At 41.3% G+C, this 26065-nt stretch overlaps 1 protein-coding gene across 1 annotated transcript in view; it reads left to right on the forward strand.

Moving 5' to 3' along the window:
• Window positions 1-26065, forward strand: part of LOC126299603 (uncharacterized) — a 120013-nt gene that overhangs the window by 24054 nt on the left and 69894 nt on the right. Inside the window, exons 4-5 of the mRNA XM_049991630.1 lie at window positions 13235-13323; window positions 13416-13572. Coding sequence (XP_049847587.1) covers window positions 13235-13323; window positions 13416-13572 — 246 coding nt within the window. The remainder of the gene's footprint in view (window positions 1-13234; window positions 13324-13415; window positions 13573-26065) is intronic.

Raw genomic sequence — 26065 nt, forward strand, 5'->3', positions numbered from 1 at the left:
GATGTGGCCTTGTAATATAAAATAAAATGGCCTTGCTGTGCTGGTACTACGAATGGCTGGAAGCAAGAGGAAACTACAGCTGTAATTTTTCACGAGGACATGAAGCTTTCCTTTATGGTTAAATTATGATGGCATCCTGATGGTTAAAATATTCTGGAGGTAAATATAGTCCCCCATTCGGATCACTGGGCAGGTACTACTCAAGTGGATGCCATTATCGGGAGAAACAAAACTGGTGTTCTACGGATTGGAGCATGGAATGTCAGATCCTTTAATCGGGCAGTTAGGTTAGAAAATTTAGAAAGGGACTGGGAGAGGTTAGTCAGATATATTGGGAATTAGTGAAGTTAGGTGGCAGGAGAAACAAGACTTCTGGTCAGGTGAATATAAGGATCCAAAAGCTGCGTCTTCCTACTTCAGAGAAGTCCTCCCAGCAAGCCCCTAAAGAGAAGCAAGAAGGCAAACAAGTCTGTTAAGAAAAAGGACCCTCAGGTGACCCCCAACAGCTCCACTCCCTACCAATTCTGCACCTGTGGATGAGGTGGAGATCTTAGTGTCCCCTGAGGACCTGGATCTCAATGATACTCATAATCATTGGCAACAGGTGACCCTGAGACATAACCTGCCTCCTTGCATGCTTCACGCCTTCCCAGCCTCACGATAATGTCATCCTCCAGTGGAACTGCTGCGTTTTTTCCCACCACCTGGCTGAACTACAGCAACTGTTAAGCTTTACACCTGATTTCTCCATTGACTTGCAGGAAAACGGGTTCCTGGCAATGCAGACCACTGCCCTCTGCGGCTATAGGGGATATTACAAGAACCGTAACGACTAAAATAGTGTCAGGTGGAGTTTTTGTGTATGTCCTGAACTCAGTATGCAGTGAACCTGTCCCTACAAACCCCTCTTGAAGCTGTGGTTGTCAGGATAAGGATGATGCAGGAAATAACTGTCCACAACGTATATCTATGGTGCTGTACCCCTGAACGCATTGGCTGCACTTATTCATCAACTCCCTAAACCTTTCCTACTTTCGGGAGATTTTAACACCAATAACCCATTGTGGGGTGACACCGTGATTACTGGCTGAGGTAGAGATGTCGAAACTTTCCTTTCTCAACTTGACCTCTGCCTGTTAAATACTGGGGCCCCCACATTTCGGTGTGGCTCATGGCACTTACTTAGCCATTGATTTATCCTTCTGCAGCCCAGGAATTTCCCATCTGTCCACTGGAGAGCCCACGATGACTTGTGTGACAGTGACCACTTTCCCATTTTCTTGTCACTCCCACAGTGCCATTCCCCTGGACGTCTACCAAAATGGGATTTAAACAAGGCAGACTGGGAAGCTTTTGCCTCTGCTGTCACCGTTGAATCCCCCCCCCCCCCCCCCCCCCCCACACACACACATGGTACCATCAATGTGGTAGTTGAGCGGATCACTAGAACGATCATTTCTGCGTCGGAAAACACTATCCCTTGTTCTTTAGGGTGCCCCCAGCAAAAGTCAGTACGTTGGTGGTCGCTGGAAATCGCTGAGGCCATTAAAGAGCATTGTCGAGCTCTACAGCAATGTAAGCGGCACGATTCCCTAGAGCACCTAATAGCTTTTAAATGTCTTTGTGCCCGCATTTACCAGGTTATAAAAAGATGGAAACAGGAATGTTGGGAGAAGTACGTATTGACCATTGGGTGCCATGTATTTGTGGGTACCAGACCCAGACAGGTGTCCCTGGTATTAACGTCAATGGTGTGTTGTCTACCAACGCAAACACAATTGTCAATCACTTTGCTGACCTCTATGTCCGAGCCTCCGTGTCGCAGAATTATCCCCCAGCATTTCGCACCCTCAAACGGCAGATGGGAAGGAAAGCCCTCTCATTCACTGAATGTCACAGTGAACGCTATAATGCTCCATTTAGAGTGGGAGCTTCTCAGCATCCTTGCACATTGCCCCGACACAGCTCCTGGGCTCGATGGCTGATGGTCACATTGGCTTCGCGTATGTACATGGAGGACTTATTGAACAGCACTCCTTGCCAGATGGTTGCAGTGTTTTCCCTGCAGAGCTGGTGGCCATTTCTTGTGCTCATGAGAGCATCTGCTCATGCCTTTGCAAGTTGTTTCTTCTGACTCCTTGAGCTGCTTACAAGCTATCAATTGGTACTACCCCTGCCATCCTTTGGTTCCATCTGTGCCCTGGGGTGTTTCTGTGGACCCCAGGCCACATTGGTATCACAGGAAATGAACTTGCTGACAGGCTGCATGGAAACCACTTCTGGAGATTGACATACCCATAACTGACCTGCGATCATTATTACACCGCAAGGTTTTTCAGCTTTGGAAGACGGAATGGCATAATTTCAGTACGCACCACAATCTGCCTGCCATTAAGGAGACTAAGAATGTGTGGAAGTCCTCCATGTGGGCCTCTCGCAGGGACTCTGTGGTTCTCTGCTGGCTCCGCATTGACCATACGTGGCTAACACATGGCTACCTCCTCTGTTGTGAGGATCCACCTCGGTGTGACTGTCGTATGACAGTCATCCACACCTTGCTGTATTGTCCACTTCTATCCCCTCTGTGGTGGACTTTTAACCTTCCCAGCACCCTACCTTCAGTGTTGGGCAACAATGCCTCAATCTGAAGGTTTTTTTGTCGTATCGTCTAAAGGTGGGTATTTAGCTTTCTCTCTGAGGCCGCAACCCGCCCTCCATTTTAACTCTGTTGCACTTCCTTTGAATTTGTTTGCATTGGTGGTCATCTTTTCCCTACATGTGTTCATCTCGCCTTGTCTTTTTGGGGTGGACATTTTAATGTGTTGCAGAGTGGCTGGATCATCCTCTTTTATAGTTGTGATCAGCTAGCCCAGACCAACTGCTCTAAGGTTTTAATACCTTCTACTTTTTCTTGTGGTGTATGGTTTTCCCTATTTTTGTTCATTTCATTCATTTTCTTTTTATGTGTGGCTCCTCACTCCTTTTTCCCATTTTACTTTTTCAAACGTACTTTGGCTGTTTTGTACCTTGAGCCATGCTTGCATCAGGAAAAAGGCACTTATGATCCTGTAGTTTGGTCCCTTTATACTCCAAACCAACCTGGATAAATGGAAAGGAGCAGAGGTTGTAGAGAGTTTCAGAGGGAACATTGGCGAACAATTGATACGAACAGCAGAAAGAAATACAGCAGAAGAAGAATGAGTAGCTTTGAGAGATGAAATATTGAAGACATCAGATGATCAAGTAGGTAAAAAGACAAGGGCTAGTAGAAATTCTTGGGTCACACATGAGATATTGAAATTGATGAAAGGAGAAAATATAAAAATGCAGTAAATGAAGCAGGTGAAAAAGAATATGAATGTCTCAAAAATGAGATCGACAGGAAGTGCAAAATGTCTAAGCAGGAATGGCTAGAGGAAAAATGTAAGGATGTTAGAAGCATGCATCAGTAGGAGTAACATTAGACACACCTTGATATGAATATCAGGAACTCAGATAGAAAACTAGCCTTAGCAAAGCAGGGAAAACAAAGGTGGAAGGGAGTATATAGAGGGTCTATACAAGGGCGACGTACTTGATGACAATGTTATGGAAATGGAAGAGGACGTAGATGAAGATGAAATTGGAGATATTATACTGTGTGAAGAATTTGACAGAATGCTGAAAGACCTAAGTCGAAACAAGGCCCCTAGAGTAGACAACATTCCATTACAACTACTAGTAGCCTTTGGAGAGCCAGCCATGACAAAACTCTTCTGTCAGGTGAACAAGATGTATGAGACAAGCAAAAATACTCTGACTCCCAAAATAATATAATTATTCCAATTCCAAAGAAAGCAGGTGCTGACAAGTCTGAAAATTACCGAACTATCAGTTTAATAAGTCACGGTTGCAAAATACTAACACACATTCTTTACAGACAAATGGATAAACTGGTAGAAGCCGACCTCGGTGAAGATCAGTTGGAATCCATAGAAATGTTGGAACACGTGAGGCAATAATGACCCTACAAAAAATCTTAGAAGGTAGTTAAGGAAAGGCAAAACTACGTTTGAGCATTTGTAGATGTAGAGAAAGCTTTTGAATGTTGACTGGAATACTATTTTAAATTCTGAAGGTGGCAGGTGTAAATACAGGGAAGGAAAGGCTATTAACGATTCGTACAGAAACCAGATGACAGCTATAAGAGTTGAGGGGCATGAAAGGGAAGAAGCGGTTGAGAAGGAACTGAGGCAGGGTTGTAGCCTATCCTCGATGTTATTCAATCTGTATATTAAGCAAGCAGTAAAGGAAACAAAAGAAAAATTTTGAGTAGGAATTAAAATCCATGGAGAAGAAATAAAAACCTTTGAGGTTTTATGACAAAATTTTAATTCCATCAGACAGCAAAGGAGCTGGAAGAGCAGCTGAACAGAATGGACAGTGTCTTGAAAGGAGGATATTAGATGAACATCAACAACAGCAAAATGAGGATAATGGAATGTAGTCCAATCATATCAGGTAATGCTAAGGGAATTAGATTAGGAAATGTGACACTTAAAATAGTAAAAAGTTTTACTATTTAGGGAGCAAAATAACTGATGGTTGAAGTAGAGAGGGTATAAAATGTAGACTGGCTATGGCAAGGGAAGGGTTTCTGAAGAAGAGAAATTTAACATCAAGTATAGAATTAGGTGTCAGGAAGTTTTTCTGAAAGTATTTGTATGGAGTGTGGCCATGTATGGAAGTGAAACATGGACGCTAAACAGTGTAGACAAGAAGAGAATAGAAGCTTTTGAAATGTGGTGCTATAGAAGAATGCTGAAGATTAGATGGGTAGATCATGTAACTAATGAGAAGATGCTGAATAGAATTGGGGAGAAGAGGAATTTATGGCACAACTTGACTACAAGAAGGGATCTGTTGGTAGGACATGTTCTGAGGTATCAAGAGATCACCAATTTAGTATTGGAGGGAAGTGTGGAGGGTAAAAATCATAGAGGGAGACAAAGAGATGAATACACTAAGCAGATTCAGAAGGGTGTAGGCTGCAGTAGTTATTCGGAGATGAAGAGGCTTGCTGAGGATAGAGTAGCATGGAGAGCTGCATCAAACCAGTCTCTGGACTGAAGACCACAGCAGGAAGAAGCTGTGTGATGTAAGAGTAACTGAAGAGAAGTCATTTAATGGTCAGCAGCATGTGGCAACAGAAAAACACAAACAAAGTACAACAGATTGAAAATGGAAAGACGCTACAGCAAATGCTCCTAGGGGAATCCTGCGTATTAACTCTCCATTCTGTGAAGAACTTTGTACTGCTTTCCTTCGTGCTGACATTCCTTAACTAGGCTGAACCATCTAAAATTTTGTGAATCATTGGAAAAAAATAGGTAGATCTCTTCGTGATTCTTCTATGTTAAGAAGGGACAATGTCAGCAGGAGCTTTTTTCTTTTAAAAGAGAAAGAAGTACCAGTGTCGGAACTTTGGAAGAAGACAGTCCAGGTGAAATGTTCATTAGAAGCTATGAACATTTAGAAAAAATAAATTATTCCACTATTGACAACTTGTTAGACATTTCTGTGGCTGCCATATGAACCAAAGTCGTTGAGCATGACAGCGTAATAGTTTCTGCAAGAAATGCTGTGCCTGCTATGGTGAAATCTGCTGATTCACTAAGAGAATTGTACAGTAAAATAGTACATGTGACTCTTTAGCTCATGCCTTACAAAGTTCCAGAAGAGGTTTGTAGTAAATTCAGTTATATTGACAGATTTATTGGCTGTATCAAAAAGGTGTTTTTGAAAATCCTACATGTGTTGCAGCATTTAAGTTGTTAGTTCCAAGAATTTCCCTATAAAAAAAAATCCCATTTTAACAAGATTGCGGTTCAGGATTGATGCCTGCAACTGTAACTGCCAGAACTTTCAACATTGTCTTGGTCTAAGAATGAATGTCTAATGCTGAAATTTCAGGAAAACTTTGATACATAAAATCAGATTTTTGATTTATTCTGCTGCCATAAATGCTTTGGAGCAATCAGAAGTGCCACTAGCGAAACAGATAGAACAATTGATGCTTTTGGTTAAATGGACAAAGAAGTGTAACAATATTATGAAACGGAAAGTTTCTACTCACCATATAGCCTAGATGCTGAGTCGCAGATAGGCATATTTTTGGATTTTCCATTGTTGGACAAAGAAATGTCAAAGAAAATGGAAAAGATTTTAGAAGAAAACAAAGTATATCATACACTTTGCTCCATTTCAGTGATTTTGTTGTGTGAAAAGTCCTCTCTTAATCATTTAGATTTAAATGTTACTGTCAGTTTTATATATACTTCCCATGTCAGCTGAAGTAGAAAGAAATGTTTGAAAGTACTAGACTTTGTTGGCTTACAGTAGGAAATCATTTTTTTTTCTTTGAAAATATGCACAAGGTATTCATTGTGTATTGCAACTTACAGCTCATCAATTGAAGTAAAATGAGGATGTAAAAAAAAATCAAAATCGTAGGTTAACAATGGTCTGACAGTACTTCTGAAGAGCACAAATCGTCAAATTCCTTAGTTAAGCTTTCTTCTTTGGTGCATTTTATTCTTAAATAAATAGTTCATTGTCATTAATTGACATACAAATTTATTTTACATTAGGAATTTTACTTTGTTTTAGTATTGTTAGGTCATATTTTTATGTTGTGCATATTTTTTTGTAAATTTTTGGTCTTATGGCCTTAACAGAATATTTCTTTGTACTTATTATGGCGATTTTTAAGTCATAAAAATCCTAGCCCCTAATTATAAGCTTAGGGTTTCTGGACCAGCATGACCTTTAATGTCCAAGTAACTCCTCTGGACAAAATTTTAGTTACCCTCTTAAAAGACCACACTGTTTTCTTTAGAGTGCTGTAGATGGATTAGAACTGGTGCCAGGCAATGGCAATGTAGTGATGTGTATGTGCTAATCATTTGTAGGTGATCAGTGCCGTTATATGAGTGGGCTTGGAGATGTGATCAGATGCGAGAAAGGAGTCTTGGATGTGCCCATGATCATGCCATGAATCAAGTTGAGGCTATTATTAAGATGAGAGGTAGTGTTGTCTGGTATTAGCAAGAAGTTTCCTGGTGGTGACTAGTATTTTGTCTGGTATGTTTTCACCATGAATGCCATCTACCAGGAGGGGAAGTGATGTTGCCAAGGGTGTTTACAGAACCAGATTAATAGCCAAGCTTTATGCTGTGTGGGAGTGCTACCATTAACCATTCTGCATCAGCACCTTATTCTTTTTCTTGTATTGTCTAGTTACTGGTATTACACAGTACTGGCCAAGTGGACATAAAATGTTGTTTGCATATTGCCCATGAGCTGTAGGGTATATTTGTTTGAGAAATTTGTCACTGATCACATCATAATATTCTGTTGTGATTGGTAACTTATTAAAATTGTTTACTGTCGATCCTTTCATTGAAATATGTATCACCATCTCTAAATAAGAGAATGTTATGTTGAGTGACTGCTTTATTACAACTCTGGATCTTTTATAAAAGATTTTATTGTATTGGTAATAGCAATTTCAACTTCAACACTTTCTTACAATATTTTGTTTCAAATATTATATAGAGATTTTGCTTTGCCCTGTAAGGAGCACATGAAACTGTTACTTAGCACTGCTTTCTTGTTCTTGTATTCCCAAAACTTCCTCATCCTTTCACTTTGGCCATGTCTTCTTTCTCGCATCCACACATTTTTAAGTTTGTATTATTAAAGTGAGGCATTTGAACTATGAGGAACAAAAGGTCTTACATCATCAGGTATATATTCTCCCCTAATTTCCAGAAGTTAGGAACACTGCATCAGAATCACTGAATATCACTCATCTCTCTTCTAATGAGAGATGATGTGGCCATTGCGTTTCCAAGTTGTCTTTAGTTTCATCACCCTGGCCGCTTGAAGTGACCTGTAGTTCATTTCTGTCCAACACCTCAAAGCATTTAACTTTAGAAATTGTACAACAATTTTTGACAACCTGAACACAAGTCAGTTGCCACAGTGTGTAATTGTAGGCTATCACCAACTCTGCAGTAAAATGGTGGGTTTATTAAGCCCAGCAATCCACACAAGTGGCCAACACAGTAGATGGCAGCAGTCTGTAGAACAGTTTCCTAACATTTAAGTAGTTTTACTGTATACACCCATGGTTTACTGGTAAATGGCATGCATGATTAAACACACCATTCCAATGTTTGAGACCACCTGCTCTTTAATATTTGCATAAGATATTTAATGTTTCCTCACCATGTACAGTCATTATTTGCTCCTCATCCTCACATTTAAATAATAGCAGTTCCATCCAGACATGTTTCTATAACAGATGTCTTGGCCGGCAGCTTGCCTCCGAACACCTCATATCAGAGCTGTCTGGGACATCCATCGACATTGGAATCGTCTGCTGTGCCTACCTCTGATTCACCTGTTCCTCTTCGTGCTCATAACTTTGTCGAGTATAAAGTGATTTGTTGTGTTGCGATTTATCATTAAAATTATCAACAGACCAAAAGTGAAACAGAAACTGTTAATGTAGGTTTTATAGTAACAGAACACACGATAGTGCTGGGCAGGATGTGTTTTTAATAATTAAGCAGAAGAGGGCAGCTTTGAGAAAGTTTCACCTTTCTACGCTTGAAAGGGTTTAGAGGGCATTTCTGGCACCTTAAAATCTATAAAGAGATAAATGAATGGGGCACTTTCGGTTGAAACATCCAGTTCCCACTAAGCAACAAATCTCCAGACAGCAAAACGCATTGGGGAATATGCCATAGAGCCACATACTACGTGGAATTATAAGAAAGATGTTTTCATGCAGAAATATTGATGAAATTCGCAAAGAACAGCTGAAAGATTAGTGGGCTCAGGAAGGTGTGACTGATGTGCCAGGTATGATGAAAAGGTGAAAAGGGTAGATGGCGAGCTGCTTTATCCTTACATTCAGTAGCACAACTCTCCCAGAGCATATCAAGGTAGTTTTCCTTCAGTTAATTGTGAGGCTTATATACCAAACCCAATGTGCTGTTTTAAAAGCCAGTGCTTTGGAAATACCATTTGAGCATGTAAGGTAAGAACCACTTGCAGCAACTGTGGTAAGGCCACCTACTAGGAGTCATTTGTTCTTCCAAAGTATGTTTTGGGATCACTCTGTCGGGAATAGAAACTGCACTGTCTACCTTAAATAAAGACGGTACAGGAGCTCAAAAGGAATTGGCATATTTTATACGGTGAGGCAAAAAGATGTATAAAGCAATGCAACCTCCAGCTTTCACTACTTCGTTTGCTTCCACTCTCAGAAAGCCTGTTCAGAAGCTGGTGCCTCTACACAAATGGAGGTTAATAGTGTTAGCACTAATCCCTGTGTTTGCAAGTGCAGTTGCAATGGTGGTGGTAGTATACAGCCTATGCCACCACCCCTCCCTGTGTCAGAAATTCAGGAAAAGCCACAGTAGCTCACATTGCAGAGCTTCCAGCAGTTCAACTGGCACACTCTAGTAAACAGGCTGGCACTGTTGCTGCCACTGACAATACTGTTGCTCCATATTTTCCTCTGACAGCAAAGCCTAAAGGGAAGTGCCGGTATTGGAAGAAAAGTCATAAGCTGTCATACCATCTAGATGTCATTCTATCTGACAATTCTAATGATTGTGCTTTGGAGACAGTGAACTACAATGTCTGCCTGAGGCAACCATCTAGCCACCAGACTAAGCCTCCATCCAGTGCAGGATTTCCATCCAGTGGAGACACACAGTGAAAGGAAAACCTCACCTAAAAAATGTCTCCCATACTGCAGTGGATCATCAGTGGGTTCAGGAAAAATGTGAAGAAACTGAAACTCCTAATGCACAATTATCTCCTGTGCTTCTGTTTACAAGATACACATTTTAAACTTACTGATGCCCCTGTGCTTTGTGGCTATACCCTCCACAACAAGGATGACCTGAGGGGGAACATGGATGGCTCGTGTTTGTCCCTAACACAGGCAACTGCTGTGCTCTATACTTAGTTATCAACTTGCAAGCATTTGGAGTTCATGTGAGTCAGAGGATCACTATATGCTCACTGTATTCACCTCCACAAGATGCAATAGATTCTGTGGCTCTCGCAGATCTTATTGATCAACTTCCCAATAATTTCTCACACTGGGAGACTTCAGTACCTGTAATGTATTATAGGGCACCCACTCTTTTTGCCCTGGTGGTAGAGTTTTAGAAAGTCATGTTGTAGCAGGAGCTGCAGTTCCTCAGCACGGGCTCTCCCACTCATTTCACTAGTACTGCTGGGTCATCAGCCATAGACCTCTTTTTCTGCTCTGCAGCCCTCGCAGACTTTGCTCAGTGGGAGGTTACTGGTAACCCTCAATCCAATAACCACTTCTCACTCTGGATCAATCTACCAGATGGAGCAGCACTTGAAGGGAAGCATTGTATAGGATGCTCTTCAGCCAGCTGGCAGTTTTTGAACACCAAGGAAGCATTCAGAAATAGGTGACTGAACATGCTACTGGCTTAACAATCCCAAAGTCCTCAGGTCATCTTAGACACTTTCAGTAGACTGAGGAATGCCACTCACCAAATCCAAGTCAGGTGTATGGCTCTGCGACGGTTTAAGTAATGCCCAACTGCAGCAAACCAAGCCATCTATGAAGTAGTGAGAGTCAGAACTTGACGCATAATCAAGGAGAGCAAGAAAAGGTCATGACACTCATTCCCAAACTTTATCAATTGTTCCACTTGTTCTATGAAAGTAAGGGAAGCCATCATGATTTCTGGTAAATGCAGTCATTTATCTATCCTAACAGTGCCTCTGAACAACGCTTCGAGACATCACTCGATGATAGAGTACTTTGCGATGACTACTGCCATTGACAGCCAGGGTCCAGCATTCCACTGCTATTGTGTGACCACGGAGAGGGATAAGTTGGACTTCAGATCCAACAATTCTGAGTCTTACAATTGCCCTTTCTCCATGTGGGACCTGTATTGGGCACTGACTGCAGCTACTATGCCTGGTCACAACCAAATCTGATACACCATACTGTGAAACTTGCAAACAGTTTCGAAGGGATTCCTCTTAGATTGTTTTAATTGAGTTAATTGAATATGGTGAACAGTACAATTTCCCAACTTGTGGAGGAGGCAGTTTTGATACCTCTCCTCAAACCAGAAAGGGATTGAACACGTCCCAGCAATGGCTGGAATGTCACTCTAACGAGCTGTGAGGGAACCTTGTAGTGAATGGTCAACCCTCGAATGGTCTGGGTGTTTAGACTAGGCAGTTCTGTAGCTGCTCTCAGTGTGGACTCTGGACATATTGATCCACTTTTGACACTCTTAACCAGCTAGAAACGGCTATACAAGAGGCTTTCCTCTGTAAACATTGTTGTATTGGGATTTTTATATATATATATTACTCAATTCTGTCAGAGACAGCAAAGGACTTGGAAGAGCTGTTGAATGGAATGAACAGTGTCTTGAAAGGATGGTATAAGATGAACATCAACAAAAGTGAAATGAGGATAATGAAATTTAGTCGGTCGAATTAAGTTGGTGATGCTGAGGGAATTAGATTAGGAAATGACACTTAAAGTAGTAAAGGAGTTTTGCTATTTGGGCAACAAAACAAAATAACTGATGATGGTCGAAGTAGAGGATATAAAATGTAGACTGGTAATAGCAAGGAAAGTGTTTCTGAAGAAAAGAAATTTGTTAACATCGAGTATAGATTTAAATGTCAGGAAGTTGTTTCTGTAGGTATTTGTCTGGAGTGTAGCCTTGTATGGAAGTGAAATGTGGACGATAAATAGTTTACACAAGAAGAGAATAGAAGCTTTCGAAATGGGGTGCTACAGAAGAATGCTGAAGATTAGATGGGTAGATCACATAACTAATGAGGAGGTATTGAATAGAATTAGGGAGAAGAGGAGCTTGTGGCACAACTTGACTAGAAAAAGGGATTGGCTGGTAGGACATGTCCTGAGGCATCAAGGGATCACAAGTTTAGCATTGGAGGGCAGCGTGCAGGGTAAAAATCGTAGAGGGAGACCAAGAGATGACTACACTAAGCAGATTCAGAAGGATGTAGGCTGCAGTAGGTACTGGGAGATGAAGAAGCTTGCACAGGATAGAGTAGCATGGAGAGCTGCATCAAATCAGTCTCAGGACTGAAGACCACACCACCACCACTCAGGTTTATGACACTACTTGGAGGCACAATATTCTTGGGCAGCTCCGACAGTAGGGCTTTGATGGCTACCTTATATTCATTTGGTTGTTCTTATCAATTTTTTTCATAACTATAGGAAAATAATACTCTGATAAATCACTCCTTGTTTGTTATTTTTTGGGCCTAAAAAGTGGAGTTTTGAAAATTTCGATACCAATCTTTGGAGGTCATTTTGACTGGTTACTTTTGAATTCAAGGTATTTTGTCTAACAGACAATGTTCTAGAGGACATTTTTCTAAAAACAATCATGTCAATTGCAATTTTGTAACTTCACACAGTGCAGAGGTATTCAAATTTTTGCTGACATCTCTAAACTGAAACATCGTCGTGAACTTACAAATGAAAATGGTTGCCATTCAATAAAGGTGAAAGATATTAAAAACTAGATTGAACTTCTCAATTATAGGGTAATCACATGTAAAAAATTAAAATATTTAAAAATGGTGGAGCAACCAACTTAACTTTTATTGGACAACTTCATTTGGATTGATCCAAATCCTCTACTATTCGCATGACTCTGGTGTGCACTTGCTACTCTAAAACCCTGTACCCAATCACATAGTTCATTACAAGAGTCTTTCCCTGATGTGGGGGGCACCATCCTACTCACTCGAGATATTGCTGCTACATGGTGCAGTTTTCTATAGAGTATGGGTAGTAGCTCGTCATGAACTACTTTTGCGTACATGATTACTGACCCAAGTGTCACCACACTGCACTTACTGACCAATGGTTGTTACTTCATGAAGGCTTTTTCCAAATTACTCCCAAGTTCTGGTAAAACCAATTACATTTTCTGCTAGTGTGTGTGTGTGTGTGTGTGTGTGTGTGTGTGTGTGTTAGTTTTATGCTTTCTTTCTTCTTGCATGTCTGTGTCATAGTTGTCATATTTCTATAGTGTTTTAAACAATGAAAGGCTTGTGCAATAATTTTTATTTACATTGTTTTTATATGCTTCTGCACAAGTTAATTTTATCTGAATTGCAGCTCCCAAAACTGTTTGTTCAGCCAATGGACTATAGTATTTACCATCCAGAGATAATCTTCATAAACAACATAAGAGGAACAATAACTCAGTGAGTAACTGCTCAAATTTCACATTGGCCAAAAGTATTTTATTAAGTTACTTTATTTGTCAGATCATGAGTACAACTTTATGAATTTTCAGAGGGATTGTGCCATATGTTTGTCAGATAGCTGCTGTAAGAGTAGTTGGGCACCTCAAATTTGCATTCGTTAAAATGGATGTGTTGAAGATAACACTCCACGTTAAAGAAAAAACGGTAAAAGTTCGCTGGAGGATTAGAGGAATTTCAGGGTCGAAGGTAAGTGATTCAAGATTTGATAAAAAAATTGTAGTTCTCAAATTAGAAATTTCATATATTACCGGCTACCCATATCTTCCCCACCCCTCCGCCTCTGAAGACCACAGAAGGGGAACATGATAGCTAGAGGTAAACTAAAGTCTAAGAACATCAAGTGAAAGGCGTGTGATCAGAAAAATCTAAGTCTTCTTTAGAGTTGTCAGAGGTATTCATACACAGACAGGCACTGCTCTCGGGAGAAGTGAGACTGACAGCTGGGAGGAGAAAAATCAGTTCTCCTTGCCTTCATCTTGGGCCAACAGCCTTGCCACAATGGTAACACCAGTTCCTGTCAGATCACCAAAGTTAAGCACTGTCGGGCTGGCTAGCACTTGGATTGGTGACCATCAAGTCTGCCGAGCGCTGTTGGCAAGTGGGGTGCACTCAGCCCTTGTGAGGCAAACTGAGGAGCTATTTGATTGAGAAGTAGTGGCTCTGGTCTCAGAAATTGCCATATGGCCAGGAGAGCGGTGTGCTGACAAAGTGCCCCTCCATATCCACATCTGGTGATGCCTGTGGGCTGAGGATGACATGGCGGCCAGTTGGTAGTGTTGGGCCTTCGTGGCCTGTTCGGGCAGAGTTTAGTTTCAGTTTTTGCGTTAATCTTCATTTGTAATTGCCAATGAGAAGCCTTTGTGTTAATCTGGCTTGGTCCCTGGCTTTAAGCACATACTGCTTCCACAGTGTCATTACTGCCACAGCTGCTGTCAAGGTGTCAGCATAATATGCAGGGACTACCAAATCGGTGCCTATTATTGGCAGGTTTCACATGGCTTCATTCGTACTGCCACTGGCACATCTTTGTCACTTAGCTGCACTGATCATTTGCTTGTGTGTTTGCCTTGGGAAGTAGTGTTCATTTGCAAAGAGTTCTGTGACATTCATATGGTGAGCATCCCACAAGGCAAAAAGTGGCAGATGTCTTACATGACAAGATCATTTCACAGTGGTTTCTTTTTGATTTGCAAAAGTCTGTAATATTTATGCTTCAGATACAGAAAATTTGAAACAGAACACACATTCTTATACTATAGTAGCTTGATGTACTTTTCTGAGAAAAATGCATATCTGAAAAGACATTTGTTACCTAATAATGAGGATCATTCAGTAAGTCATTAGAAAAAGATACAAAAGCAAATTATTTCAGTCTCCCCCCCCCCCATTTCAGTCTCCCCCCCCCACCCCCCCCTCCAAAAAAATAATTCCCTGTTAACTCTGTGGACTTCTCCAAATGTTGCTCTAACTCCTTTGAGCTATCTAAAAACTAGGATCGCTGAAGTTACGCAAAGTAGGCATTTTTTTCGGTGTGAACCGTCATTTATCATCATCATCATCATCATCATCATTTAAGACTGATTATGCCTTTAAGCGTTCAGTCTGGAGCATAGCCCCCTTATGAAATTCCTCCATGATCCCCTATTCAGTGCTAACGTTGGTGCTTCGTCTGATGTTAAACCTATTACTTCAAAATCATTCTTAACCAAATCCAGGTACCTTCTCCTTGGTCTGCCCCGACTCCTCCTACCCTCTACTGCTGAATCCACGAGTCTCTTGGGTAACCTTGCTTCTCCCATGCGTGTAACATGACCCCACCATCTAAACCTGTTCGCCCTGACCCCTACATCTATAGAATTCATTCCCAGTTTTTCTTTGATTTCCTCACTGTGGACACTCTCCTGCCATTGTTCCCATCTACTAGTACCCGCAATCATCCTAGCTACTTTCATATCCGTAACCTCAACCTTGTTGATAAGGTAACCTGAATCCACCCAGCTTTCTCTCCCATACAACAAAGTTGGTCGAAAGATTGAACGGTGCAGAGATAACTTAGTCTTGGTACTGACTTCCTTCTTGCAGAAGAGAGTAGATCGTAGCTGAGTGCTCACTGCATTGGCTTTGCTACACCTTGCTTCCAGTTCTTTCAGTATGTTGCCATCCTGTGAGAATATGCATCCTAAGTACTTGAAACCATCCACCTGTTCTAACTTTGTTCCCCCTATTTGGCACTCAATTTGTTTATATTTCTTTCCCACTGACATTACTTCCGTTTTGGAGATGCTAATCTTCATACCATAGTCCTTACATTTCTGATCTAGCTCTGAAATATTACTTTGCAAACTTTCAATCGAATCTGCCATCACAACTAAGTCATCCGCATACACAAGACTGCTTATTTTGTGTTCACATATCTTGATCTCACCCAGACAGTCTATTGTTTTCAACATATGATCCATAAATAATATGAACAACAGTGGAGACAGGTTGCAGCCTTGTCTTACCCCTGAAACTACTCTGAACCATGAACTCAATTTACCTTCAACTCTAACTGCTGCATGACTATCCATGTAAAGTCCTTTAATTGCTTGCAAAAGTTTGCCTCCTATTCCATAATCTCGTAGACCAGACAATAACTTCCTCCTAGGAACCCGGTCATATTCCTTTTCTAGATCTATAAAGCATAGATACAATTCCCTGTTCCACTCGTAACATTTCTCCATTAATTGCCATAAGCTAAAGATCTGGTCCTGACAACCTCTAAGAGGCCTAAACCCACACTGATTTTCATCCAATTGGTCCTCAACTAATACTCGCACTTTCCTTTCAACAATACCTGAGAAGATTTTACCCACAACGCTGATTAAAGAAATACCTCTGTAGTTGTTACAATCTTTTCTGTTTCCATGTTTAAAGATTGGTGTGATTACTGCTTTTGTCCAGTCTGATGGAACCTGTCCTGACTCCCAGGCCATTTCAATTATCCTGTGTAGCCATTTAAGACCTGACATTCCACTGTATTTGATGAATTCCGACTCAATTTCACCCACCCCAGCTGCTTTATTGCACTGCAATCTATTGACCATTTTCTCCACTTCCTCAAACATGATCCTATTTCCATCATCATTCCTATCCCATTCTACCTCGAAATCTGAAACATTACTGATCGTATTTTCACCTACATTGAGCAACTCTTCAAAATATTCCCTCCATCTGCCCAAGGCATCCACAGGATTCACCAGCAGTTTGCCTGACCTGTCCAAAATACTTGTCATTTCCTTCTTACCTTCCTTTCGAAGACTGCTAATTACACTCCAGAATGGTTTTCCAGCAGCTTGACCCATAGTCTCCAACCTGTTTCCAAAGTCTTCCCAAGATTTCTTCTTGGATGCTGCAATTATCTGTTTGGCTTTGTTTCTTTCTTCAACGTAACTTTCTCTGTCTACCTGAGTTCTAGCATGTAGCCATTTTTGATACCCCTTCTTTTTCTTTTCACAGGCTGCCTTGACTGTGCCATTCCACCAAGCTGTTTGCTTCTTCCTGCTTTTACACACTACTGTTCCAAGACATTCTTTAGCCACTTCTAGTACTGTGTCCCTGTACCTTGTCCATTCCTTTTCCAATGCCTGTAATTGACTACATTCAACTAACTGGTACCTTTCTGAGATCGCTGCTATGTACTTGTGCCTGATTTCCTTATCCTGAAGTTTCTCCACTCCTATCCTCCTACATATGGACCTGACCTCCTGCACTTTTGGCCTCAAAATCCCAATTTCACTGCAGATTAAATAATGATCAGTGTCATCAAAGAATCCCCTGAATACATGTGTGTCCCTCACAGCCTTCCTGATCTGTTATTATATAGTCAATGACAGATCTGGTTCCCCTGCCTTCCCAAGTATACCGGTGAATGTTCTTATGTTTAAAAAAGGAGTTTGTGATTACTAAGCCGATACTGGCACAGAAATCCAAGAGTTGTTTCCCGTTCCTGTTGGCCTCCATATCCTCTCCAAATTTACCCATAACCTTTTCATACCCTTCTGTTCGATTTCCAATCCTGGCATTAAAATCACCCATGAGCAGAACATTGTCCTTGTCCTTTACTCTAAAAACTACATCACTGAGTGCCTCATAAAAACTATCCATCTTATCTTGATCCGTCCCTTCACAATGCGAATATACTGACACAATCCTAATTTTCTTGCTAGACACTGTCAAATCTATCCACATCAGTCGCTCGTTTACATACCTTACTGCAACTACGTTGGGTTCCATTTCTTTCCTGATGTAAAGCCCTACACCCATTGTGCTATTCCTGCTTTGAATCCTGACAGGTAGACCGTGTATTCTCCCACTTCCTCTTCTTTCTCACCCCTTACCCGAATGTCACTAACAGCTAAAACGTCCAGCCCCATCTTACTCGCAGCCTCTGCCAGCACTACCTTCTTCCCAGGGTAGCCCCCATTGATATTAATAGCTCCCCATGTCATTACCATTTGTTTGCCAAGTCGTATCTTAGGAGTCCCTGGTTTGTCAGTTAGAGGTGGGACTCTGTCACCTCCAAAGGTCCTAGGCACTTTGCTCTGATTGTTGCCAGCATCATATTTAAAGTGTCGGGGAGGCAGGTTGCTAGCCTTACTTGCCCCGAGTCCCATTTAGTTTTACCCCCTAACGGTTGAGGGACTAACTGGTGGATTTGGTAGTCTTTGCCGTATGATCACAAATGTGACCACGACTCAGAATATGTCTGAGATGCCCAGCCTTATTCCAAAGTAACTGGTATCCCGACTGTCGGGACCACTTACTTAGCCACTCATATGTTGCCCGTGGTTCATGAACTAGGACATGACTACAGGAATCCACACTATGAACCACCATCATTTGTTGAACAATTTTTTCAAGTTTGGAAATAAAAATCACTGGGGGCCAAATCCAGTGAATATGACGGATGTCGGATTAATTCCATAATTTTGGCCATTGAAACTGCACAGGTTTGCACCTGGAAGTGGACCTTTTTATTATTCAGATGAAGATTTTTGCTCGATTTCTTCAATCAACTGGTTTAGTGACAATGCATAATAGTCTCCAGTTGTTGGTTTGCCCCTTTTTCATGTGATCAACATAGATGATTCTGCATGCATTCCAAAAACCAATGGCCATCAGCTTTCTGGCAGATTTCACCACCTTTGCCTCCTTTGGAGCCTGTTTGTCTTCAAAAACACACTGTTTTGGTTGTTCACATGTCTCTGGAGTGTAACAGTGTATCCATGTTTCATCCGCATTTATGTATTGGTTCAGAAACCCAACTGGATTTTGGCAGAAAGTGCCAAAATTTCCTGAGTGTCAACCACATGGTTGCTATTTCTCACCGAGGGCAAATTCAGCACCCATAGTGCTTTGATTTTTTACCCACACCCAATTTTACATGCAGAATTGAAAACACTGTACCTTGTGACAAGCCTGCGGCCTCACTCACACTGACAAAAAAGGATGAACCACTAAGGGCAGATTTGTCCCGAATTGATATTTATACAGGTATTGATGGAAAATGCAAAATTATAAATTTGTGACGGCCGACAGATGAATGTGTGATGCTGCAGCACAGTTTCAACACGTAGCTGACAAGGTTAGTAAACATGGGATATGTCGATACCAGGGCATAAAACCTTTGTGAATTTCATTCCGTGTACTCAGTTGGACAGTAACTATGTCTCACAGACAGAAGCTTGAACAATATATGCAAATGTCAGCATCTGAAAGAAGACATGTAGTTGGGCTCAAAGAAGCTTATTGGAGTAATCGGCGAATTGCTTGACAGTTGAACAGGAGCAATGCCACTATCTGATGATGATGGCAGAAGTGGCTGAACTGTGGAACAGCATCAGGAAGGAAGTGGTTGACCTAGAGAGACAACAGGTTAGGACTGAGCAATCATCCGAGAGGCACTCGGAGCCTCAGATTAATCATTATCATTGGTCCAATATGCAGCTGGTGCTTCAGTGACCACAAGAACCATTAATAGGCACCTCGCAGAAAGGGGCCTGAGCTCACGGTGCCCCTTGTATGACTACCATTTACCTCTGTACACCAGAAACCCCATTTGCAGTGGTGTCAGGCACATTCAGTTTGAAATATCATTGACTGGAGTAGAACTGTCTTCAGTCATGACTCCTGCTTCGAAATGAGCCTCAATGACTAGTGGAGACATGTCTGGAAATGCCTCAGACAATGGTGGAACCTGACTGTCGCCTGCCAGGGACACCATTTCATTTCATAGCAGATGACTCCTTTGGTTGTCGTCCATGTCACCCTTATAGCACAGTGGAACATTGTCGATATTCTATGCCCCGTTTTGTTGTCTTTCATGGCAAGCCATGTTGGGCTTACATTTCAACATAATGTTGCCTGCATGCACAGAGAAAGCTTGTAATGCTTGCCAAACCCTATGTGGGCAGAAAGGTTGCCAGAGTTGTCCTCACTTGACCCCCCCCCCACATGGTGCCTCGAGGTAATTTGGCCCAATCTTCCTTCCCAGGCTGCACTTCGTTTCCCGTGCCCCTGCCTCCCTGTCCTTGTTCCTCCACCCCTGTGTGTTCTTACTTATGTCGACCTGGCTATCCACCTGAGTTTTCATATTCCTTCCGGTTTTTGTTCCCGTTTTCGTCCTTCCTATTTGGCACTTTTGGTCCTCCTTTGGTGTCTGACCACCTCTTCTAAATTTTATCTTCATAGTGTGAGCTATTTAACAACTCCCCCCCCCCCTAGCATCTACGGCATGGGTACCTCTCCTTCCACTCTTCGTTTCCCATTGTAGCCCCACTCCACCCTGCTGGGTCACCAGCACATGTACCCAGTCTATGTGGTTAGGCTTTTATGTACCCAACTGGCTGAGCCCCAACAACACAGGGATCATACTTCTAATACCTGAGCTGTCCCCCCTCCCCTCCGCCATGTATGCCAAAGAATGGTTGCTTGTCTTTCTGGTGCATTGGGACTTCTGGCAACAACTGCCGTGACAAACTTCCATTGCTGTGGCTGGGTGTGATGCCCACGGGAGAGCCTGTGATTGTAGTGGGTGGTATCGGAGCAGATGCATTCTGTATGAAATGTATCAAGCTGCAAAAAACTGGCTGTTCTATGTCTTTAAATAATTTAATGCTGCTTCTTTTGATACTGTGACCATCCATTCCCTGGCTACACCCTGGAAGAACCAGGCTCACCAGCTTCTGGTAATACACTTTCCCCACTACTTGGTCTGCACTTAGACTGATGAGGACATGTTAACCACTATCAAGTCGTCATCTTTTGTGGAAGATAAAAAAGACAAATTTGGTGAAGTGGTGTCACACAATAAGATGAGTTCGGGTTCGCTGTTGATCAAAATTTCTGCCATCCAGTCTGCAGCCATTTGTGTTTATGACCACCTTGGCTACATGTCTGTGTACCAGTCTTGGAATATGGTTCAGGGAGTCATTTTTCATCGGGACCTCGTCCTTCAAACTGAAGAGGAACTCTGGGCCATTATGAAACACGAGGGTGTTCATTTTGTTTGGTGTGTTCAGAAATGTCGTAAGTACAATCATACCGATACTGACACATTTATTCTGGCATTTGATAAAGATACCCTCTCAGATGAGGTCAAGGTTGTGTGTAATCGGTGTGATGTAAAACCATACATCCCGCCACCCATGAGATGTTCGGTGCTTCCATGCTGGACACTGTACAGCGGAATCTCTGTGGGGTGAACGTGGACACCCACTCAATGATGGGAGCGCCTGTGTGCCACTGCCTGTGTGTGTTAATTGTCATGACTGTCACTCTCTCTCTCACCAGATTGCCCAGTTTATAAGAAGGAAAAGAAAATACAAGGGAATTACACTCGAAAGTCCGTTAATCATTTATCCTACCGTGGGGCTCCTGTGAAATAAGACTGACTTCACCCTGTGTCGAAGATTTCTAACTTCACCTCTGTTACGTTTTTCCCCCCCCCCCCCCCCCCCCCCCCTCCTCCTTACCACAACTTGTCTACGACACACACACACACACACACACACACACACACACACACACACACACACACACAGAGTCTTTGGGCCCTAAGGTGCCTGTTTCAGTTCTGGATCTTGCAGAAGCCTGCTCTCCCTCCACACCCTGCCCACACCCTGCCATCCTTGACCTATGAAACAGAAGGAGAAGAAACATAAATCCCAGCACAAGGACGCTCCGGTGCCCCCAGAAGCGCTTGCACCGCTTTCACAACCTGGGTCTCACTTGTTATTTATGGATGTCACCCTATCCTCGTTGTTGATGAATGGTGACCCGGTTGTGTGATTGGCTCCAGCTCGTTCACCTCCCATTTGCATCCCTGTTCCATGCTTATGCAATGGAACAGTAATGGTGTGTCTTTCTCCAAGATTCTCATTTAACCTTTGTTGGTTCAGTGCCTTCTGTTGAAACTGGGTTGGCCCTTAGAGGGTTTCCAGTGGAGTTGACCAATTGACCAATTTCTTGTGGACCATGACCTGTGCCTTCTTAATAATGGTACCCCTACTCATTTTAGTGCTGCATATGGCACTTTCTGTGCCATTGATACTTCGCTCACTCCCCCTCACCTTCCTCCTTCCTTACACTGTTCATCACACAATATCCCGTGTGATAGTAACCACTTTCCATTGATCCTCTCATGCCCTTCCTGCCTCCCAATGGCCAGGTAACCCTGCTGGGCTTTGTCATGCTGATTGGCCTCTATATACCAGCCAGGTTGTGTTCACACCTTCTTTATTAGGTTTTATTGATGAAGTCATTCATGATATGTCCAATAAGATAATTCATGCTGCTGACGTTGCCATTCCTCATTTGAAGGGCCCTGTTTGCCTTCAGCCAGTTCATTGCTGAAGCACAGTCATTGTCACGGATGTCTGTGATCATTGTTGCACCTTGCAATGTCTAAGGCGGCACCTGTCCTCCACTGGTCTTATTACTTTCAATTGAAACATCTTCATGCCAAAGCCCACTGCTTAATAAAACAGAGCAAGTATGTGTACTTGTGATGAAGCAATCTGGGATATTTTTACTTCTCCTCTTGTTTTCCCATCTGCCTCCTTAAATTCATTTTTCTCTTTTTACTAAGCACCATTAACATACATGAGGATAATTCGCATTTTCATAAAAGAGAAAGGTTGGCCTTCAGTTTTAAAGAACATAACGGATCTAATTTTGTGCTTAGTTTTATGTATGTAATTGATTTTCTAATTTATTTAGACTATTTCTACTCAATATCTTTTGTTATAGTGTGAAATCAATAATTGTTTCGTAACTTAAATTCTATTGTTGTCTTATAAACAAATATAAATTCTGTATAGTATTGTTCACATAACTATATTTGTTAATTTTGTGATTTAAACAAATAATTCGGCTTAACCCTTGTTGTAGAAGAAACTGTTAAAGAGAACAAATGTTTTGATGTATTTAGTTAAATTAATGAATTAAGTTTTAATTGTAATATCTGTACATTTAACTTCGAACAATATGTAGTTTCAGCACCTATTATTATGATATATAAGGACCCGATTTTTGGTCACAAGTCAGTTAGTCCATGGCAGAGTTTGACGAGAAACCTATGTTGATTAGAACAACAATAATGCTTCAACTTAACCATGGAATAAGTTTTAAACAATGAGGACGTGTGTAGAAACAGTGACAGTGTCTGCTCCATATGTACCTGATTATTCTTCAAGAACTGTGAACTTCGTGGTTAGGTTTTACTGCTCGTAGGTGTTCAACAGAAAACTATTGTAGCAGTATGTGGAGGTTTGCCTGCAAGATATTAATGAGGCTTACCCAAAGTTTAACAACATTGCACTGGCCATATATAACTGTGTAGTATTTTGTGTGTGTGTGTGTGGGGGGGGGGGGGGGTGAAAATTGAAATTAAGACTATGAAACGCAACTGAGCATCTGTCAGCTACATCATTTAAAGTAGTCCGTATTTGACTTCCACACCCCATTTTTCAGCCAGTACATTGGCACTGAGGGCAACAAACAAAGAAAATAAAAGTAGGTGAACTGCTACATGTGGTGCTCCAGGTGAAGAATGAACTCACGACCTTAAGATCGAGATGTGTAAAATGGGGGAAGGGTTGCATGGGACTTGAGGTGGCTCTTCAGTTTTAATGAGAGTAAGTGTTGCCACTGGGCCTCAGAAAAGTTAAAAAGGAGTACTTCTTACATCCTCTGTACAGAATTTATAAAAGAAATGAAAAGGCGATTATCTACACATGAAACGAGAAGCTACTGACATGTGGTCTCTCTGTGAACTGTAGTTCACCTGCTGATGCTCGAAAGTACATTCCACAACTAATTGTTCTCATGCATAGTCTGTTTCAGGATTGAAAAACTTATGAAATTATATCAAATGGACAATATGACAAAGTTATAAGAACACGGAGACAGAATTGCATGTCAGTGCTTAGCACAATGAGGCAAAAATTCAGTGCTGCCAATAGTCGCAAAACAAAATGACACACACTATACTAATTTTCAAAATTAATCTTTCCTCCCTGAGGAAGCAACAAATAGTTCGAATGTATGTTTATTGGCATTACTTAACATTTTGCCTCCTGTTAAGGAAAGTACGTACATCATTATTTGAAAGACTAGCTAATGTCTGTTGTCGAATGGAGCGAAGCTTTCTTTTTGTCGTACATATTTTTTTTTCTCTTTCATTTTGTTGGTCTGCTGTGTCCTTCCTTTTGTTGTAACACTTCTGGCTAGTCCTCAAGTGTCTCGAGTAATTCCTGTGAAACTCATTACTATAAGCTATGAAATTAACATCTCATTTGTTACATCTGTTTGCATTTTAACATATTGCATGCTCCTTTCTATCCTTCCTCCTAACTTTCTCCCATCTGAAAAAGCAGTCTTGAGTTTTAAAAACTTGTAATTCAGTGGTCCATACATGTAGCGGTTCGCCTACTTTTATTTTCTTCATTTGTTGTCTTCGGTGTCTATATACTGGCTGAAAAATGGGCTGTGGAAGTCAAACAAGGACTACTTTAAATGATGTAGCTGACAGATGCTCAGTTGTGTTTCTCAGTCAATTTAACTTTTCACAACCCTCCAATAATACACAGTTCTATATGGCCAGTGCGCTATTGTTAAACTTTTGATAAGTCTCATTAATGGCTTGCAGGCAAACCTCCACAATACTGCTACAATAGTTTCCTGTTGAATATCTTCGAGGCAGTAAAACCTAACAACAAAGTTCACAGTTCTTGAAGAATAATCAGGTACATATGGAGCAGACATTGTCATGGTTTTTTACACATGGCCTAATTGACACTTCTTCCACAGTCAAGTGAAGCCATTGTTGTTCTAATAAACACAGCTTCCTTGTCTGAAACTGTGCCGTGGACTGACTTTCCCGTGACCAAAAATTGGGCCCTTATATATCATCACAGCAATAGGTGCTGAAACTACTCATTGTTTTGAAGTTAAATGTACAGAAGTTACAATTAAAAAATTAACTCATTAATTTAACCTAAATACATTGAAAAATTTGTTCTCTTTAAACAGTTTCTTCAACAACAAGGGTTAAGCCAAATAATTTGTTTAAACCATGAAAATTAATCAATATAATTATGTAAGCAATACTTTTGACAAAACTGTTAATTACTTTGGAATTAAAGGCTGGCTTTGCTAGCATGTTTTCGAAAAGAGCCAAATAGATACTTTAAGATTACTAGCATTTCGTCTTCCAAAAGTTTACAGTTATTGTAGAATTTTTATTTGTTTATAAGTCAATAATAGAATTTAAGTTACAAAACAATTATTGATTTCACACTATAACAAAACATACTAACTAGGAATAGTGTAAATAAATTAGTAAATCAATCACATACATAAAAATTAAGCACAAACATTTAGATCTTGTTGCATGTTCTTTAAAACTGAGGCTTAACCTTTCTCTTTAATGAAAATGGGAATTATACTCACGTATGTTAATGGTAGTTAGTTAAAAGTGAAAAAATGAATTTAAGGAGGCAGATGGCAAAACGAGAGGGGGAAGTAAAAATATCCCAGATTGCTTCGTCACATACTTTCTCCTCCCTTGGTTCTTTTGTCCCTTCATCATGGGTTGTGGGCTGTGCTTCACACTTTCCATTGTTGTCAGCATCAGTCTTCCATTCTAGACCTTGCCCTTCCACATGGCCTCTGTACAGATCCACTCAGTTCTAGTGGAATACCTCATGACTCATTTTGCGATGGTGTCATCAGCGTCCTATCCAGCTGCCTTTCTGCTTTAGAAGCAGCAGGCTGAAGCTTCCCATTTCTGTTTTACCTCTTATCAGACTGACTCCTACAGTGACACTTGTATTGAAAGGGAGCTTCTGCTGACCCTCTCTTCTTCCTATTGGATTCAGCCCCTGGCCCTGATTCCATCCATAATCTAATTGCTTTAAAATCTTAGTTCTCCACAATGACAGTATCTCCTCCACAAGTTTAACCATATTTGGCTCCCAAGCATTTTCCCCCTCTCATGGAGAGACAGGATTGTGGGTCCTGTTCTTAAGCCAGCAAGGGTCTATCGTCTCTTGATTAGTCACCAGCTAGTGGGCGTGACCAGTGTCCCCTGCAAGTTACTTGAACATATGATTGCTTGTAACACGCGATCTAGTGT

This window comes from Schistocerca gregaria, chromosome X, assembly GCF_023897955.1.
Source record: "Schistocerca gregaria isolate iqSchGreg1 chromosome X, iqSchGreg1.2, whole genome shotgun sequence".
NCBI classification, from domain to species: Eukaryota; Metazoa; Arthropoda; class Insecta; order Orthoptera; family Acrididae; genus Schistocerca; species Schistocerca gregaria.